Source organism: Monodon monoceros, unplaced genomic scaffold, assembly GCF_005190385.1.
Source record: "Monodon monoceros isolate NGI ecotype Baffin Bay Population unplaced genomic scaffold, NGI_Narwhal_1 Super_Scaffold_18, whole genome shotgun sequence".
Taxonomy (NCBI): Eukaryota; Metazoa; Chordata; class Mammalia; order Artiodactyla; family Monodontidae; genus Monodon; species Monodon monoceros.
Window position 1 is genome coordinate 85,899,617 of NW_021703774.1, and position 20,843 is coordinate 85,920,459.

General features: G+C 36.9%; 1 protein-coding gene and 1 pseudogene across 3 annotated transcripts in view; one reads left to right on the forward strand and one right to left on the reverse strand.

Annotated features, from left to right (window-relative positions):
• Positions 1 to 3,323: 3,323 nt before the first annotated feature.
• Positions 3,324 to 20,843, reverse strand: part of STXBP3 (syntaxin binding protein 3) — a 55,570-nt gene continuing 38,050 nt past the window's right edge. Inside the window, exons 12-19 of one of the 3 annotated variants that reach the window (XM_029229159.1) lie at positions 19,232 to 19,297; positions 18,077 to 18,157; positions 17,048 to 17,186; positions 16,654 to 16,760; positions 16,011 to 16,103; positions 13,320 to 13,405; positions 5,442 to 5,590; positions 3,324 to 4,542 (exon numbers count right to left, since the gene is read on the reverse strand). In XM_029229159.1, the coding sequence (XP_029084992.1) occupies positions 4,448 to 4,542; positions 5,442 to 5,590; positions 13,320 to 13,405; positions 16,011 to 16,103; positions 16,654 to 16,760; positions 17,048 to 17,186; positions 18,077 to 18,157; positions 19,232 to 19,297 (816 nt within the window). In that variant the 3' untranslated portion in view covers positions 3,324 to 4,447. Of the gene's footprint in view, positions 4,543 to 5,441; positions 5,591 to 8,238; positions 8,467 to 8,696; positions 9,393 to 13,319; positions 13,406 to 16,010; positions 16,104 to 16,653; positions 16,761 to 17,047; positions 17,187 to 18,076; positions 18,158 to 19,231; positions 19,298 to 20,843 lie in introns of those variants that run through there. The other 2 variants (XM_029229160.1, XM_029229161.1) reach the window with 2 other exon arrangements.
• Positions 6,217 to 7,909, forward strand: LOC114898948 (annotated as a pseudogene).

Below are 20,843 nucleotides of genomic sequence, written 5' to 3' on the forward strand. Positions count from 1 at the left end.
AAATCAAAATCAACACATATTTGCTTAAAAATAAATGTGTTATTCCTAACTCATAATAAAAGAAATCAAAATAATGAAATATACTTTTACCTATTAGTGTGGCAAAAACTAAAGTTTGAAAGGAAGTAAAAATGTGCTTCAGAGATAGTAAATCGTTTCAGTTAGGAGCAACAACGAAAAAAGTCTTTTTCAGGGTCTTGATACCAGAATCTGTAACTGCTCATTCTACCGAGGGTGGAGTGGGGTAGGGAATCAGCTTATAGTAGGAATTTATGTGTGATGACCTCTTATGTCTTCAAATCCAGTAAGAAATTTAGGAAACAAAGGGTCTCTCCAACTCTAAGCCTAAAATGTATGTGAAATTTGAGGCCTAAAATGTAGGCCTCAAAGGATCTCCTATCAGTGTGATAGGGCAGAGTGATCACTGAGGTGTGCAGTGATTGAATGAATGGACCAATGTTTGCTGTCATCATCACACTCTTAGCTCCATTTGTCCAGGGCATTGGATTACTATGAATCTCTGTTCCACACATGTACTAACCCTGGACAGACAGTTACCAAGGCATACAAAGATCTCAGATAAAATGCAGACACTCTCACTGGCAATGTGCTGTTCTCATGCTCAGTCTCAAAGAGAGCTGTTTGTTAGACTGGTGGTTGCCAAGGGGCAGGGGGTTGGGGGAGGGATGCAGTGGGAGGTTGAGGTTAGCAGACGTAAGCTTTTACATATAGAATGGATAAACAACAAGTTCCTACCGTATAGCGAAGAGAACTATATTCACTATCCTATGATAAACCATAATGGAAAAGAATACATTAAAAGAAAAGCATATATATGTATAACTGAATCACTTTGCTGTACAGCAGTAGTTAACACAACATTGTAAATCAACTATGCTTCAATTAAAAAAAAACAAAGAGAGCTGTTTATTAATGTCACCTTTCCTCTCCACATATACATGTCATCCAGGTTAAATTGTATTACCTCTCTGTGCCTTTTGTTTTTCTCAGCTTTAAAATGGAGATGATAATAGTGCCTATCTTCACAGGATTAAATGAGAAGACTGAATGAGGTAATATAAACACTTAAAAACAGTGCCTCACATATAAAGCACAAAGTAAGCATTTGCACATTATTATTTTATTATCATTACTTAGTAAAATATCAAGTTCTAAAATTAATATATCAAAAACAGAAACTTTCCTATATATAAAAAAATCCAGGGCTTCCCTGGTGGCGCAGTGGTTAGGAATCCGCCTGCCAATGCAGGGAACACGGGTTTGATCCCTGGTGCGGGAAGATCCCATATGCTACAGAGCAATTATGCCCGTGCGCCACAACTATTGAGCCTGCACTCTAGAGCCCGCGAGCCACAACTACTGAAGCCCGCGCGCCTAGAGCCCGTGCTCCACAACAAGAGAAGCCACCGCAATGACAAGCCCACACACTGCAACGAAGAGTAGCCCCCGCTCGCCGCAACTAAAAGGAAAGGCTGCGCGCAGCAATGAAGACCAAACGCAGCCAAAAAAATAAATTAATTAATTAAAAAATATCTGTTTGAAAAGCATAATAGAAGATCCAATTCACATGGAACCATGAAAAATATTATGGCGATATGCAGGATCTATATAAAGAAAATAATGATTCTTAAGGTCATATTTTCCCTAAATTAACCTATAAATTTACTGTACACCTAATGAAAATATCAAAATAACTTTTGGCATTAACGAGACTAAAGTTCATTTTTAAAAAATGTAATACCCAGGGAATTCTGAAAAATAACGGTAATTTTGGTATGGGTGGAATAGAGATTACGTCCACATATTAACATACCATGAATCAAAATAGGGAATAAACTGGGAGCCTGGGACTGACATATACACACAACTCTATATTAAATACATAATAAGGACCTACTGTATAGCACAGGGAACTCTACTCAATAGTCTGTAATGCCTTATATGGGAAAAGAATGGTATATGTATAACTGCTTCACTTTGCTGCACACCTGAAACTAATACAACATTGTACATCAACTATATTCCAATAAAAATTTAAAAAAAAAATAGAGAAAAAGAGATACAAACTATAAGTCAATAAAACAGAATCCAGAAATAGACCAAAATACAAACTTAGTTTATGAGAAAGGTAGTATTTCAGTTCAGTTGGGGAAAGAGAGATTACCCAATAAAACTTGGTATAGTATCTGACTATTTAGAAAGAAATAAGGATGGATCTCTGTTAAATACTGTATCAGTCAGGGTTCACGGGAGAACAGAAACTCCTCTAGATATTTCAAGAAGTGTTTTAACATATAGAGAATTAAGTCCTTAAAAATCATGGAAAAAGCTGTAAGGGCAGAAACTAGGGGCCATATTTTTAGATTCAAGGTCATATCACCATCTGATCCAGAGAACAGGAAGTTAATGCCACCAGTTGCCACCAGCATTGCCTCATACCCATGAAGCAGGTGAGAGACACTAAAATGTGGAGTCTGGTTGCTACAAACAACTCCTGTCGGCAGCAACTTGCTTGTCCATTGGCACAGCTGCAGCAGATGGCCTCTGCCTCCCTTCTAACTTCAAAACTTGACCAAATGCAAGTCGTTGGCAGAATCTAACCTGTTCAGAACCCCACTTACCTTTGAGTCTGCAAAACTTCCTTTTTAGCTTTCATCCCCTGTGGTATGGAATGGGGAGGCATGGGACATAATGCCAAGTGCTAAGAGACAATATCTAGCACACATTCTCATACTAAAACCAATTCCAGATGGATAAAAGAGTTACCTGTAAAAAATAAAATGAACCTATCAAAATGCTCTAGAAGATCGATGGGTGAATTTACAATCTCAGGTGCAAAGATATTTCTAAGTACAACATAAATTTGCAAGCCGCACAGGAAAAGTGATGGATTGATCTACATAAAAATTTTATTTTTTTAGTATTTATTTATTTAATTAATTAATTTATTTGGCTCCATCAGGTCTTAGTTGTGGCACGCGGGATCTTTAGTTGCTGTGTGCGGGGTCTTTTTAGTTGTGGTGTGGGGGATCTTTTAGTTGCGGCATGCCAACACTTAGTTGCAGCATGGCAGCATGTAGGATCTAGTTCCCTGACCAGGGATCGAACCCAGGCGCCCTGCATTGAGAGCGTGGAGTCTTAGCCCCTGGACCACCAGGGATGTCCCTACATAAAAATTTTAAATGGTGATATCTATCAGTATTTTAAATGCACAAATACTTTAGACAGCTATGTCCTTGCTAGAAATTTATATTATAGAAATATTTATGTAAGTTTGCACAGGTATGTACCCAAACAATGCCACATTATTTGTAAGGGCAAAACTCTGAAGATGACTGATATATAAATTACAGCCCACTCTATGATAGAACACTATGAGGCCAGGTAAAAGGAGAGATTTGAAATGAAGATGTTCCCTTTGTGTAACACATGTGCACACATATCCTTGCATTATCCAACCATATACAAAGATTACATTATTATTTTCTTAGGTCAAAGGGAGTTATCTTGGTGGGAAGATTATGATGCATTCTTTTTCTTCTTTGTAATTCTCTGACTTAGAACTTTAAAATTTCCCAATTTCCCCTTCCTCCCTGCCAAAAAAGAGAGATAATTTTTGTAAGTATATATTTATTTTCTCTTAGAATGTTCATGATTATTTTTGTTTGCTAATTTAAACATACATTATTCAGAATTATACAAAATTGTGTTCTTCAGAAGTATCTAGCAACAGTATATGCTGTGAAATCATTCTATTCCTATTAATGACTAAATTACTTTACATATAAAAGAAGTTATGAATTTCAGTTGAAAGAAAAACTGCACTTATAGGAAATCATTCTATCATACATACAAGTTCACAGTTTTTACTTTTACAACCTTTTCATTTAAAATCATTCTTTCCCAAAAAACTATACTTCAGCATTAGACAGATAAGTATCTAATAAGTAATTAGTATGTACATAGGTGGCTGTGAAAAATTACCCATAACTGTAATATATTCTGTTCCAAAGCTGAAAATATTTCCTTTTAGAAAGCATTTTAACATTTCTTCTCATCATCTATAAAGCAGCAACAATATTTAAATTAAAAATGGCAAATCCAGGGCTTCCCTGGTGGCGCAGCGGTTGAGAGTCTGCCTGCCGATGTAGGGGACACGGATTCGTGCCGCGGAGCGGCTGGGCCCGTGAGCCATGGCCGCTGAGCCTGCGCATCGGGAGAGGCCACCACAGTGAGAGGCCTGCGTATCACAAAAAGGCAAATCCAATGATATGCAATCATAAACAGTCCCTTAAGAAATATATTTGAAAAGTCATTATTCCTTAAAATATTTACATTTTTTAAATTACATGACCGCCACAGTGTCTTGATCTACTTTAGTTGATCAAATTAATAAGAATCTCCAAATCCCTCCCCCGCTAAAATGTTATTCATCTTTAATAAAGGAGACTTTATCCTTGGGTTTATTCAGCATCTTTATATCATCCAACAGCTTTTTGGGTGTTAAAATATGCGTGGAACCTGGTAGAGGAAAAGAGAAATTTTCAGAGGCCAGCAGTTAAATCAATTTTCCTTGGCTAATTATATTGTCCTGTCCTTCAAATATGCAAAGGGCAGTAGCTTGGGGCAACTTAAAATTTCTATAGGATGCCTTCCTGAAATCTGCCTAAACTACCGTATTTCAATCCTTCCTCTTCATTGAGCACACTCAGTAACCCTTCAAAAACACTTCCCACTCCTAGAGCTTTGTCCACTTTGTGCTATATATTGATAAACTGAAGACAAAAACTGGAGGTTAGTCTGTCCTCCTGACAAAACAGCAACAGGCACTGTGAGTTCAGTCACAGAGAACTGTTAAGCAGTGCCGCAGATCGAGGCTTGGTGTATAAACGCGGCACCTCCATGGGTCAGGAGAGTTTCAGTATCAGTGGCTTTGACTGAAATTCTTAAAACTAAATTCCATACAGGCCTGGCCAATGTCAGGTCCACAGACAGAAAAAATTTCAAAATATTTCTGTAGTAGAAATGTATGTTTCAAAAATTATTTAATCATGAGGGCAAGAAAAGGATAGGATGTAATATTTTAAAGGATATATTCTTTATGTAATATTTAGAATATTATAAAGAATATATATAATATATAATACATTATATAATATATATTATAAAGATTATAAAGAATATAATATTTCTGAAGCCCATTCTCTCAAAATCAGAATTTTAATAAAAAAAAAAATCAAAAAAGTCAACCAGGAAAAAACTCTGGTATATCAGATAAAACACACTATGATTTAAAAAATACTTTTTTGCACTCAACAATTTAGTCCTAAATGTAAATTACAAGATAAAGTTTTACATATATATTTTTGCATTTAGAGTTTGTTTTAAGAAAACAGAAAAGAGGAAAACACAAGTCTTACCAATAATAACTTCACAGGATTTATGTGCCTGAGATACTTCATAAGCACAACGCATTTCAGAGTATGTAATTCCTCCGATTACAAAAACAATCAGCTTAGACCCATTTTTTCGATCCTCTAAATAATTAGCTCTGGGTTTCTGCCGAGCACTAAAAAATAAACACAAACACATTAAAAGTATTTCCAAAGCCATACTGCTTTTAGTCTTTTAAAAGAGCCCAACTCAAGCAAACTCAAATTTGGCACCAGCTGCATTGATTTTAAGGAAATGACTTAACTATGGTATGACTGGAGCATCAAGGGCCAGGCAGGACAGCCCCGCTTTAAGTTCAATTTTGATCTACAGAGTTTGAACAAATGACTCATAATCTAGCTCAGCACTTTTACCTATAAAATAGAGATAAGGCCCTGTCTTATTTATTTCAGATGAAGACATAGTATACCTGAAAAGTCTATGACTTCCTGAAGTTAAAAAAGCGGGGGGTGGCATTGAGACAATAGGGTTTTAAAGACATAGAGGGGGTGAGGGAGGCACAGGTGCTGCTTTGGAGCTGACGTGGTACCAGAACGTCCCTTGCTGGAACTCTACTAGTAAAGTATGATTATAGGAGATATCGAACACATATCTGCACTCCTGTGGTCACTGCAGTATTATTCACAATAGTCAAGATATGAAAACAACCTAAATGTCCATCAATGGATTAAAAAAATGGTATATATAGAGAGTGGAATATTATTCAGGCTTAAAAAAGAAGCAAATTCTTCCATTTGCAACAACATGAATGAACCTGAAGGATATTATGCTAAGTGAAAAAGGCCAGACTCAGAAAGACTGCATGATCTCACTTATATGTGGAATCTAAAATAGTCAAACTGCTCTTTGGTCTTGGCGGCAGAAGCGAGATGACGAAGGGAACGTCATCGTTTGGAAAGCGTTGGAATAAGACGCACATGTTGTGCCGCCGCTGTGGCTCTACGGCCTACCACCTTCAGAAGTCGACCTGTGGCAAATGTGGCTATCCTGCCAAGCGGAAGAGAAAGTATAACTGGAGTGCTAAAGCTAAAAGACGAAGTACCACCCGGACTGGTCGAATGAGGAACCTAAAATTTGTATACTGCAGATTCAGGCATGGGTTCCGTGAAGGAAAAACACCCACGTCCAAGAGGGCAGCTGTTGCAGCAACCAGTTCATCTTAAGGACTTCAATGACTAGTCGCGCAATAAATGTTCTGGTTTTAAATAAAAAAATAAAATAAAATAAAAAAGCCAAATTGATGGAAGTGGAGGATACAATGTTGGTTGCCGGGGAATGGGTGGAGAGGAAAAAGAGGCAATGTTGCTCAAAGGGCACAAAGTTTCAACTATGCAAGATGAGTAAGTTCTAGAGATCTAATGTACAGCATGGTGACTATAGTTAACAGAACTGTACTGTATATGTGAAATATGCTAAGAGGATAGATCTTAAATTAAGTCTTTATGCCACAAAAGAAGGAAAAGAAAAAAAAAGGAAAAAAGGTAATTATGGATATATTAACTAGTTTGTGGTGATTTCCCAATGTATATGTATCAAAACATCAAGTTGTATACCTTAAAAATATATGTTATGAAGTCAATTGTAACTCAATAATGCTGTTAAAAAAAAAAAAAAAAGAGAGCCACCTGGGTTTCAACTCTGATTCTGCTTCTTTTTAATTCTCTATGATTTTTAGCAAGTTACTTAACCTCTCTCTAAATCTAAAGGGTTGTTTTCAAGATTAAATGAAATAATGTACAGAATACACTAAGTATGGAATCCAGTACTAGGAAAGCACTAAACAAATAGAACTACAATTTCTACTACTTCCCCCCTTAGATTGCCCTAGATCTGCGCACTGGCCAAGATAGTAGCCACTAGCCACATGAGGCTATTTAAATTTAAATTAACTAAAATTAAAAATTCAGTTTCTCAGTCATGATATGTGGCTAGTGGTTATCATATAGGACAGTGCAGATATAGGACATTTCCATCACTGCAAGAAAGTTGTATTGGGTAGCACTGCCCTAGGTCATAGAAACCACTATTTTTGTTCCCATACCCCACTGGTAAAAATTCTGAGCTTTTATTTGAAAAGTAAATAAATATTTTAAAATAAACACGTACATCTATTAAAAATATATATTAGTTGATGAATTATATATGTGTACTAGTATATACTAATAAAGCTTAATTTCTCCTTTTTCTAGTATAAAAATAATACCCAATAGATCTCCTTATTACCCACTTTGGAAACCATATACTAGATGACCTCTAAGACCCTGCAATGTAGGATATCATGGTAAACTTTTTTAAAAAATAAATTCATTTGTTTATTTTTGGCTGCACTGGGTCTTTGTTGCTGCACGCGGGCTTTCTCTAGTTGTGGCGAGTAGGGACTACTCTTCATTGCGGTGCATGGGCTTCTCATTGCGGTGGCTTCTCTTGTGAAGCACAGGCTGTAGGCGCACGGGCTTCAGTAGTTGTGGCTCGTGGGCTCTAGAGCGTAGGCTCAGTAGTTGTGGTGCATGGGCTTAGCTGCTCCATGGGATGTGGGATCTTCCCAGACCAGGGCTTGAACCCGTGTCCCCTGCATTGGCAGGGGGATTCTTTTTTTAAAATAAATAAATTTATTTATTTATTTATTGGCTGCATTGGATCTTTGTTGCTGTGTGAGAGCTTTCTCTAGTTGCAGCGAGTGGGGGCTACTCTTTGTTGCGGTGCGCAGGCTTCTCATTGTGGTGGCTTCTCTTTGCTGTGGAGCACAGGCTCTAGGCACACAGGCTGAAGTAGTTGTGGCGCACGGGCTCAGTAGCTCCACGGCATGTGGGATCTTCCAGGACCAGGGCTCGAACCCGTGTCCCCTGAATTGGCAGGCAGATTCTTAATCACTGTGCCACCAAGGAAGTCCCGGCAGGCGGATTCTTAACCAGTGTGCCACCAGGGAAGTCCACGGTAAACTTTTAATAATGTTCTCAGTCTAGCCTTTGGATGGTAATTTCCATCTGCCACCTTAAGGAACGACGAGGTAGTAAACAACAGAAATAGTAAAGACACTTAGTAGCTTGCTTTGAAAGATGAAACAGGAACAAGATACACTCTTGGTTCCCATACAAAATAAATCAAGGACATACTAAAGTACAACCTTGGTTTAAAAACTTTCCAAAGAGAGTGAAATAAAGTAAGAAAGCAAAAGAAAAGGAATTAATATTGCTCAAAATGATTATGTGATTGTAACGATTTTTAAATTTCTGAATAGCAATTTTAGGACAATAGGATTACATTTAATTTGTTTCACATAAATGTGTAAGACACTGTGCTAGTGTTTTACACTCTGAAAGACACATAAGTAATGATTAAATCCCTGTATCCTGAAAATCTCACTCTAGAAAGCACCTAGAGGCATTGGTTAAAATAAGAGCAAACATCTTTTTAAAAGCATAGCTGAAAGTAAACAAGTACGAGCAATCTTCAAGGGCCAGCAGCAGTACAAAGGAAACTAAAAACTAGAGTGGTAAACTGAGTTGAGGCTTGCTCTGCCTTATAGTGTTAGTCTAATCTTAGCAAACAAGGGGTCTGGGTGTTTCCCTGTTTAATGAACACAGAAGACAAAGTCTTGGATATTGTGCAAGGTAGAGATGGGAAGGTGACACCCCAGCATAAGGTCAGGACACACTCAAAAGCAAGGGGATATGACAAAGAAGCTTCTTGCCTGATAATTCAACACAGGCCTGTCTCGTGAGAGCTCTAATTTACACTACCTTCATAGGCTGGGGAACCCCAACTGAGAAATTAACACACAAAAGAAAAAAGTCTCTAACCTTGGCAGAAGCAAATGCAAAACCTCTCTGAAGGTACCCACTCTCAATCCTGGCTACTGAAGTAAGTTCAGAATCCAAAATTATGAAGCACATGAGGAAATAAGCAAGCATAAGTGTCTGTGGAAATGAAAAAGCAGTAAAATTAGACCCCAAAGAATGTCAGATGTTGAATTTAGTAAAAAATAGTCTAAAATTAAGTATGTTGAAAATGATAAATGATAATAAAGTAGAACAGAAAGCATGACAAAATAACAAAGAAGTCCAAGCATATTTGAAAAAGAAACAAGGAGAACTTCTAAAATAAAGGAAAAGTGAAGTCAATGAACATAGAAGCTCAAAAAATATATATATATATACAGTTTACTCAGCAGATTAGGCACAAATTTAAGAAAGAACTAAAGAATTGAAAACTAAATCTAAAGAAAAATTTCCAAAAGGAAACACAAAAAGTAAAAGAAATATTAAAACTTGAGAGATTATGAGGCATGAAGATAAAATGAGATGTTTGAATAAAACCGAGACTGCAGAAGTGGCAATATTTGAAGAATTTATGGAAGATATGAAACTTCAGATTTTAGGAAACACACTGAATCCCAAGGAAAGAAATAAAAATAAACCCTCAGGTAGACACAGCACAGGAAATGTACAGAATACCAAACACAAAAAGCACCAGAGAGAAAAGGCAAATTACCTATAAAAGTATGACAAAACTGTCTGAAAACACCCCATCCCCATACTCACACCTTCCCAAGAACTAAAATGGAAACCAAGAAACAGGAGAATAACATTTCAAAGTGTTGAGTGAAAATTAACATGAGCCTAGAAATTCAAAGCTATCATGTAAGAACAATGACAAAATGAAGACATTTTCAGACAGACAAAACCACAGAGACCCTACCACCAACAGACCCACACTGAAGAAACTTCTAAAGGATAGGATATATTTCAGAAAAGAAAACAAATGAGCCCAAAAAACAGGATGCAAGGGACTCCCCTGGTGGTGCAGTGGTTAAGAATCCACCTGCCAATGTAGGGGACACAGGTTTGATCCCTGGTCCGGGAAGATCCCACATGCCATGGAGCAACTAAGCCCATGCGCCACAACTACTGAGCCTGTGCTCTAGAGCCCATGAGCCACAATTACTGAGCCCGCATGCCACAACTAGTGAAGCCCACGCACCTAGAGCCCATGCTCCACAACAAGAGAAGCCAGTGCAATGAGAAGCCTGCACACCACAACAAAGAGTAGACCCTGCTCACTGCAACTCCTGCATGCAGCAACAAAGACCCAACGCAGCCAAAAGTAAAATAAAATTAATTTTTTAAAAAAGGGATGAAAGCAGAAGTGGTGCGCAATATAACTGGTTAGTATGCACACACAACTAAAAAAATAATAATGCTCATCATTAATTTGGGAAATAAAAAAGATATAAGGTGAAAACAATTAAGAGAACATTTAAAGGGTGCGTAGTTTGAATTAAGTTGTTCTAAAGTTCTGTATTGTTCATGAGAAGGGCAAAGATAACTAATCTCAGACTTTGTTGAGTCAAAGAAGTGTACTAAAATTCTAAGGATAATAGCTACAAAAGTACAAAAAGGCTATATAACTTCCAAACCAGGAGAAAAGGGAAAAATAAAACTAAAGAAAAAGTCCTCAGACCAAGAGAATCACCCTAGAGAAATACTCAAACACACGTAAATGTACAAGAAAGCTCACTGCATATTGTTTGTAATGCTGCCAGTTTTGACACAGCCTAAATTTCCTTTGTGTGGAAAATACATGAATAAACTGTGATACTCACATAAGAATACACCAACCAGCAGTGAAAATTTATGCACGTTATCAATTTGGGATAAATTTCACAAACATAATGTTGAGGGAAATTTAAAAAGGAAGTTGCAGGAGGACACATACAAGATGACACCATGTATATTAAGATTAAAAACACAGTCGAAGACAACTTGTGGTCATGGTGGAATAAGATGGTCAGAAGATTGCCCTCCAAAAAAACAAGTATAAACCTGGATGAAGTTGTGGGGGGAAAAGCCAGTTCAGGTCACTTGGAAATCAACCACAGGCAAACAGCAAATTGAGAAGCATTTACTCTTAAAAAATATGTTAGCATATTGGTAAGAATGGTGGTAGTGACTACGTGACCTTCTAGCCTGAGGCTACACTCAACCTGCACTGTTCTTCCAACTCAGTCAGCAAAAACTATAGCTTTACTGACCTGGGGCTGGCTGAGAAAACCACCAACTTTACTGCCTGAGGTGGAAGACTTGATTCAAGGTAGGAAGCGAAGGGAGTACAAAATCCTGCAGCTTTGCTAGTTAAAAACGGCAGACCTGGTTTAGAACAGGAAGACCTGCAGCTCTGGTAGCACAACATCTTGGTCCCAGTATGGGATAGGTGGCACATCAGCCAGAAATTTAATGGGGAAATCCTGAATGTACGAAAGCCAAAGAAGACAAAGACAAACTCCCCACATCCTTAGCTGACTGCCAAATTATGCTTGTGCCAGGACAAGCCAGAGAAAGCCCAGGGAAAGAATAGGAAAAAAAAGAAGGGTGGTGGTGTGGGGGGAAGACTCAAGAACCAACTCTGACTTGCAATGCAGTTCTTAACCCACACTCGGATTGATCAGCAGATGATGGAAGGCGTGAGATGTCTAAACACAACCTCTGCCCAGATAACTGGCTGACCTCTAAACTATTCAGACACAGGGCAACCACTAGGAACCAAGCAAAAAAATTAAATTTAAAATTAAAAACCCCTGCAATGACATCAGTGGCTAAACTGCAGGGGGCAGTGATCCCACAGCTTAAGTCCATACAAGTTACTAAAACAAAAAACAATTTAGAGTTGCTACAGTACAGTATCTAAAAGATCCAACTTTCAAGCAAAAATTAGTAGTTATGTAAGAAAACAGTAAAGTGTGTCCCACACGTTGGAAAAAAGCCATCAATAGAAACTGACCCTGACTGAATCCAGATGTTGGATTAGCAGACTTTGAAGAATCTATTATAAATGTGATCAAATAATTAAAGAAAACCATGCTGATACTATGTTAATGGGGAATTTCAAAAGAGAAATGGAAACTAAAAAAGCAGCAAATGGAAATTCAAAATGTGAAAAGCACAATAACTGAAATGAAAAATTCACTAGATGGGCTCAATAGCAGATTTGAGATGTCAGAAGAAAGAATCAAAGAATTGAAGATGGATCAATAGATATTAGCATATCTGAAGAACAGAAAGAAAAAAGGTGGAAGAAAGGTAAACAGCCTCAGTGACCCATGAGACAAAGTCAAACTTTCCAACATATGAGTAATGGAGTTTCAAAAGAAGAGGGAGAAACAGGCAGAAAAAAAATTTTAAGAAACAGCAACTGAACAGTTCCCAAAATTTGATGAAAAATATTAACTTGTAGATCCAAGAAAACTCAACTACCCCAGGTAGAATAAACACAAAAAGAACTCCGCCTAGACACATCATAGTTAAACTGCTAAAAGCCAAAGACCAAGAGAAAAATCCTGCAAAACACAACTCTATACATAATTTAGAATACAGATATATGTAGGAAATGTATAAAGATGCACAGGTGAATGGTAAACACCAAATTCAGGATAGTGAAGAAAGGGAGAATAAAAATCAGAGAGTGAAATATAGGAAGCTTGAACTGTATGATTTATTTGTTAAGCTGGGCACTGAGTATAGGGTATGCATTATAATATTGTCTACAGCTTTCTGAATGTCTCAAATATTTTATCACCAAAAAAATCATCAAAAAGGATTATGTCCTCTGCTAATGTGAAGAAAAAAAAAGATGAGTGGAGAAATTCTCTAGTTTCATGAAAGTTTTTTTTATAATAAGGCACATTTTCATATTGCTTATCTGGACTCATCTAAAACAGGTTACAGTTAAAGAAAAACTGCCTTTTAAGTGACTATATGCTTCAAGAAGAGTTACCAATATAGGAATACCTGTGTACCTTTTCAGTTATTAGTCTGTAATTTCATAGTGACAATTTCAATAGGTTTTACCTTACAGCTCCTGAGCCATTCCATACTGCTGGACACTGGGAACAATATGGCCACTCTTTTGAATCTAATCTATTATCAATGGCATCCTAGGAAAGAAAAGAATTAAAACCATCAAGAAAATATTGTAAATTCCAGGATTTTGTTTGTTTTACATAAAACTCAAAACTTGTGTTTACAATTAAGGAACATAAGGATATATATTTAATAAAATAAGGTTAGCCTTCTTTTTGAAACTCACAAATCTTAATTGCTACAAAAATTAATGAAATCATTTACTTATTAAACTAATATTTATTGCATGCTTGTATTTCTTCATCTGGAGGGTTCCCACTTCGGTGTGAGAATTCCAGGTACCTTATAAGGATCTTTCTCTTTAGAGTGCTAGGGGTTCCTTTTTTAAAAAATAAATTAATTTATTTTATTATTTATTTATTTAGGCTGTGTTGGGTCTTTTGTTGCTGTGCACGGGCTTTCTCTAGTTGCGGTGAGCGGGGGCTACTCTTCGTTGCAGTGCACGGGCTTCTCATTGCGATGGCTTCTCTTGTTGCAGAGCACGGGCTCTAGGCACATGGGCTTCAGTAGCTGTGGCACACGGGCTCTAGAGCACAGGCTCAGTAGTTGTGGCGTATGGGTTTAGCTGCTCCGCAGCATGTGGGATCTTCCCAGACCAGGGCTTGAACCCGTGTCTCCTGGATTGGCAGGCTGATTCTTAACCACTGCGCCACCAGGGAAGCCCAGTGCTAGGGGTTTCTAAATACCATCTTAATCCTGACAGACCTCTTAGGCTACTGGAGTCCAGGCCTTGCCCTTCATAGCGGTGGCTCTAAAACAGAATGTGCATAGCGGTGGCTCTAAAACAGAATGTGGCCTAGGTGTATTCAAGACAAGCCAATGGGATGAGCGAGGCTTTCCTTTTCATTTCATTTTAAAAATTTTCCTTCTTTTTAGGGTTAATATTTTATTATATATTTATGTGTAATTGTATATACTGTACACATAGTATTTTATCAATACAGAATTTATATAGTTTATAAATAAATAATCATATACTTTAGGCTCCTGATCACATCTATTATGATTAAGTGTGCATAATCAAGAAAGTTTAGAGACCACTGCATTAGAGCATGGCTGTACACATGGTATCAATAAGTAGGAATGGACACAAGGAATGGGCACAAGGTACTCAGTAGTCCTAGAATATTTCAATAAGACTGCAAGATGTGAAGAAACCAAGTTTCAGGAGAAACCCTGAAGGCCGTAGACTGCCACTGAGGTAAAAGTGGGTTTTCTGAATTTAATATGCAAATCCTTGTTAAAGGGTTTGAGAAGGTCAATTCTTATTTTTAAAATACTAGCAAAGAAAAACTACTTAGTTCTATATCCTTGTTATGGATCAGAAAAAAAAAAAAACAACTTATGCTGCAGAAAAAAAAGTCTAAACTCTTTAAACTTTTCATCTATATTAAGCATGTGTGAATGACAAAGAATTAGTCAAGTAAAACAGAAAAATCATAGGAATAAATTGTACACAATTAGTTTCCATAGGAAAGTAGAAATTAAAGTTTAATAAGTTAAAGGCAAATTGGAATAAGTAGAACTATCTGATTATGACTCAAGAATCAATGTCATGACTTTATTGAGCTCATAATGTGATTTTTATTAGTTCATTTTCTAATTTCCTATAATTGAATATTATTTTCTAAAAGTAAACAGTACTAAAGGCATCAGCCACCTGTTGACTATAAAAGCAAACTATAGTGAGGCTTACATTTTTTTTCTTAACATCTTTACTGGAGTATAATTGCTTTACAATGGTGTGTTAGTTTCTGCTTTATAATAAAGTGAATCAGCTATACATATACATATATCTCCATATCTCCTCCCTCTTGTGTTTCCCTCCCACCCTCCCTATCCCACCCCTCTAGGTGGTCACAAAGCACCGAGCTGATCTCCCTGTGCTATGAAGCTGCTTCCCACTAGCTATCTATTTTATATCTGGTAGTATATATAAGTCCATGCCACTCTCTCACTTCGTCCCAGCTTACCCTTCCCCCTCCCTGTGTCCTCAAGTCCATTCTCTACACCTGCGTCTTTATTCCTGTCCTGCCCCAGGTTCTTCAGAACCATTTTTTTTTTAAGATTCCATATATATGTGTTAGCATATGGTATTTTTCTCTTTCTGACTTACTTCACTCTGTACAACAGTCTCTAGGTCCATCCACCTCACTACAAATAACTCAATTTTGTTTCTTTGTATGGCTGAGTAATATTCCATTGGAGGTTTACATTTTAATCACAAATACATTTCCAAGAATACTGGAGTCTAACACTTTCTAATAGTGGTCATAAACAAATGTTATTTTGTTGAACTTTCATTCAACTAAATTATTTATATTTCTGCTACATATAGTTATTTCAAACAGAGTTTTTTTCATAAAGCATGTGTGTGCTTTTTTTTTTTAATTTATTTTGAGTCAGTCAGTGGTATGAATTTGCAGTCTTTAAGGAGAGAATCTTCAAGAGTTTCCTTTCCTCCCTTAACACCAGATACAGCCTTCTTTTGTGAACTCTCCCAGTACTGCAGATAATTCCTGACCCATAGATATGCTCAGACTGACAGATAAATATACAAAGAGTAAAAAATATTGTACAGAAGGGCACTCGGTATAAATAAAATTTAATTAATTTTACCTCCAAAATATCTTTGATAAAAGGTGTCCATCGAGAGAGCTGAAACGTTTCTTCTGCAGACCGATCCTTTCTTAATGGTTTGCCTTGTTGAGACTAATATAATTAGAGGAAAAAATTAAAAATCAGTAATTTTATTTAGTGATATTTTCTTAAGTTTTCTAACAAGATGTTTAATTTACAACAAACACTATGGTGCAGTTGACTTAAAACTAAGAGTGGAAAAGCCTACTCAAAAAATCTGAATAGGTGTGGTCACGTAACTTCACAGTATTTTGTGCATTAATGATAAAATTTATGATAGTATCAGAAAATATGTTTACTCCAAAGTGCTTATATAAAACTCGATGGGAAAGAGTGAGATTCTATACAGAGTTCTTCAAATTCTGCTATAAATGAATCATAAAAAGAAAAGCATAAATAGCAAATTACAACAGAAGCTGTAAGATATAAATTCACTAGAAAAATGTACTTGTCCAAATTACTCATATATGGAAAAAATGAAATTATTAATATTTTACTTACCAAATCAACAGAGTAAAATTAAGAAGACTGTCCACATGGATTCCCACATAAGAAAACATGTTTAATGCAAATGACCACACATGCGTATGTATAAGTATATACAGAATGTAAAATTTCTTACGGGAGGGACAATGGGAACACCAAGGTAACTCCAGTTACGAATCATGTCACTCTCATTTTCTATCTTTACATTCTGGATCAACCTGTCCAAGTTTTCTTCCGTAGTTCCTTAGATAAGTAAAATATGAGTGCACAGTCAAATAATTGCTACCATAATCATTTCCAGGTTTTAGGTATCCAAGAATAAAGCTTTTTAAAAAAAAGCAAACATTTAAATTATATACCCTCAGTATGCTCCCAATTTCACATTTTTCCTTTTATTTATCTTAACCAACTGTAGCCACTACTTTTGAATTTTCTAAGATTTTCTTATGATCAAATAGTAAACCACTTATTGTAAAATGATTTTAGAGCTGGGTATTTTAATATATTCAAGAAAATAAAGTCTGCATTACCATTAATACTGAATATATAAAGTAGGATTGCTCTTATTTTATCATAATTATCATGATTTTTGTTGAGTAGAACTGGAAGGAGTACTCGCATAGCATCTTTGACTTTCTGTCCTTCTGCGTCAGTTCCAAGTGCCAGGTCCTTAACGAAAATGAAATATAGTCAGTGGTCTATGATCCAAATTCATTTTTCAGTTAAAAAAAACCTATTACTAAAACTTGCCAAATTTTAATGGAACACTGATGCCTTTTCACAGGAAAATGTGAGTATCACTTGTAAACTAATACTGTACAAAATGTAAAAAGTCAAAAAATAATTCAGAGAAGAAAATCATTAATCTATACCTTTGCTAATATGGTAGACATGAGCCGCATGTGGCTACTGAGCACTTCAAATGTGTCTAGTCTGAATTAAGATGTGCTCTAAGTTAAAACACCAGATTCTGAGGACTTGTTTGTGAAAAAAAGAATGTAAAATATTTCAATAATTGTTTTATATTGATTACATGTCGAAATAATATTTTGGATGTACTGGGTTAAATCAAATATATTAAAGTTAACCACACTCATTTCTTTTTACCTTTTTAATGTGACTACTAGAATATTTAAAATTATACATGACTTGCAATCTATTTCTATTAGACAGCACTGATCTAAATAGTTTTGGCATTATAGAGGAGACTTTAATTAAATGTGCCTACACAGTATTCTGCAGGATGCTGCCTTAAATGCTGCACCCACTGAAAAAGCCCTGCCAACAGTGCTACCCTGAATTAATGCTCCAAACACTTAAATCATCCCATTCAACCAAAAATGCATAATCACAGATTAGGAGGGACTGCTTACTATGATACTGTATAGCTACTTGTTAGCGTTGGTAAGGAATGATGTATTAAACCAAGTGGGTGAGTCTCCTTCTAAAAGAGGTTCTGTGATCTAGTGCACTGTATTGAACAAAAAGTTAGGTTTTACCTTACAAAGTTAATTCTGGAAATCTATCCTGAACATAGGTATTTCTGGCTCTGCACATACCTGTTCAGTTTTGCAGAGCTTTTCTATATTAGGCTTGAACTTATTCATGCAATCTTCTGCTAAGTTAAGATGAACAACTTGCTGAAAAACAGAAGAAATCAATCATTTAAAGCATTTTCATTTCTTTCTGTGTAACTGATAATATTAAACTTTTGAGATGGGCCTGAAGGAAAGCATGGGCTTTGGTGGGAAGGAGGTACCATGTAAATCAAGGGAAATATCTCGAGAACGGAAAAAAGTGAAAATTACCATGATCTACAGGGGATAATCAACAGACCACAAAAAACAGAATGGAAGGGTTGAATTTGTGTTGGGCTTATGAGTAGTGAAAAATAAGGTGAGAAAAAAATAGTGAAGTCCTTAAAGTCAAGCAGAAGAAGTTTGAATTTATGTTATTGATTCTTGATTAGGGAGCAATATGATAAAAAATATGTAAATATTATTCTGATAAATACTTGTAAGAAGGACTGGAACAGCAAAAAACCAAAACTTTACTTGCCCACACAGCTTTGATTGCTCTTAAATCTACTGATATATAACTATTAATTCAGACATCCCTGGTGGCGCAGTGGTTAAGAATCCGCCTGTCAATGCAGGGGACACGGGTTTGAGCCCTGGTCCAGGAAGATCCCACATGCCGCGGAGCAACTAAGCCTGTGCGCCACCACTACTGAAGCCAGCATGCCTACAGCCCATGCTCCACAACAAGAGAAGCCACCACAGTAAGAAGTCCGCACACCGCAATGAAGAGTAGCCCCTGCTTACCACAACTAGAGAAAGCCGGCATGCAGCAATGAAGACCCAATGCAACCAAAAATAAATAAATAAATAAAATTTTTAAAATAACTATTAATTCAACGAACCAACTATAACAACAACCACTTGTCAATCCAATGTTGAATTTTCTTATTAAGTTGATAAATATTAAGCTTTTTCTGTTTGGCTATTCAAAATAAAGATATAAATCAAGAGTATACATAGAGAGAACTCCATTGGGGAGCTTAGATATTTGGGGTATTTCTCAGACCTAAAGTAAGGTTTTAGAGGACAACTAACACCAAGTATTCCATGACACCCACTGCTAAACCTGACTACAGAACTGGATGGACTAATAAACTAAAAATGATAACATATCTTATGTACGATACTGCTTACCTTAGTAATCTGTTTACGGAAATGGGGCATCTTTTTCATCAGTTGGGCAAGAGCACTAAGTGATGTCTAGGAAAAATAAAACATTTTTTAAAACAAACTTATGATTCAGTTATTTTTATATAACAACTTTAAAATTCTGTAGTTTTAAATATTTATTAATTTACTAAATATTTGGCAATTTTAAAAAGAAAACAAATTCAAGGTTTCCAGTTGCAGCCATGATAAAGCAACTGATACAAAAATTATTCTCCGGGGGGTTCCCTGGTGGCGCAGTGGTTGAGAGTCCGCCTGCCGATACAGGGGACACGGGTTCATGCCCAGGTCCAGGAGGATACCACATGCCGTGGAGCAGCTGGGCCCGTGAGCCATGGCCACTGAGCCTGTGCGTCCGGAGCCTGTGCTCCACAACAGGAGAGGCCACACAGTGAGAGGCCTGCGTACCGCAAAAGAAAAAAGAAAAAAATTCTCCCTCCATAAACAGAAACAAAATTGGACAAAATAAAAAAGACGACAGCTTTCAGGCAAAGGAGTTTTCAAAAATAGCTCAAAGCTAGGTTACTTGAGCAAAGGAAAGCATAGACGGTGATCCCTGCACTCATCCTGGCTCTTCCCTGAAACATTTTCCAAAACACAGTGAAAGGAAGTAGAGTTTAAGTAGAAAGCAAGTCTCTCTGGGCAGAGGAAAAAGAGATCAGAGTTTGGGGCTACTGAGGTAGGGTTTGGGGTCCAGGGTTAATAGAGAAAAGAGCCAGTCACAACATAACTCAAAGACGTGTAGAAGGGTTGCCTTAGCATCCCTGGCCAAATACGAAGCTGCACATATACAGGGCATAACTCTTAAAGGCCTAGCAGAGAACAACTGCAGAGATTTCAGAGGGGTCTTAATGCAAGACAATATTGGCATTCTCTGATCCAGACAAAGTAGACAGTTCTAAATGAACATCCCAGACATTTAGTCCTGGAAGGACTATATCTTCAGACTAAATGCAAAAGTGAAATACACTCAACATAACAAAAGCCTGACATGAAGTCTCAACAGAATCAAGGTTATTCACTAACAAATTAATTGCCTGCCAGAACAGAACTCAATACTCTTAGTAAAGAGAACATCATCAAGAGCCTTTGCAACATAGCATCCACAATGTCTAACATACAGTAATATATTACTGGACATGTAAAACAGGAAAAAGTGATTGATACTCAAGTGGTGAAACAGTCAATAAAAGCAGACCCAAGAAAATCCAGACGCTGGAGTTAGCAGACAAGGACTTTAAAATATCACACTTATGTTAAAGAAAACAGGTGAAAAGATGAACTAAATGGATGAAAAGATAGAGTATTTCAATAGAGAATTATAGACTTTATTAAAATAAAATTCAATGGGGCTTCCCTGGTGGTGCAGTGGTTGAGATCTGCCTGCTGATGCAGGGGACACGGGTTCCTGCCCCGGTCTGGAGGATCCCACATGCCGCGGAGCGGCTGGGCCCGTGAGCCATGGCCGCTGAGCCTGCGAGTCCAGAGCCTGTGCTCCGCAGCGGGAGAGGCCACAACATTGAGAGGCCCGCGTACCACAAAAAAAAAAAATTCAGTGGATGTCCTAGAATTAAATGCA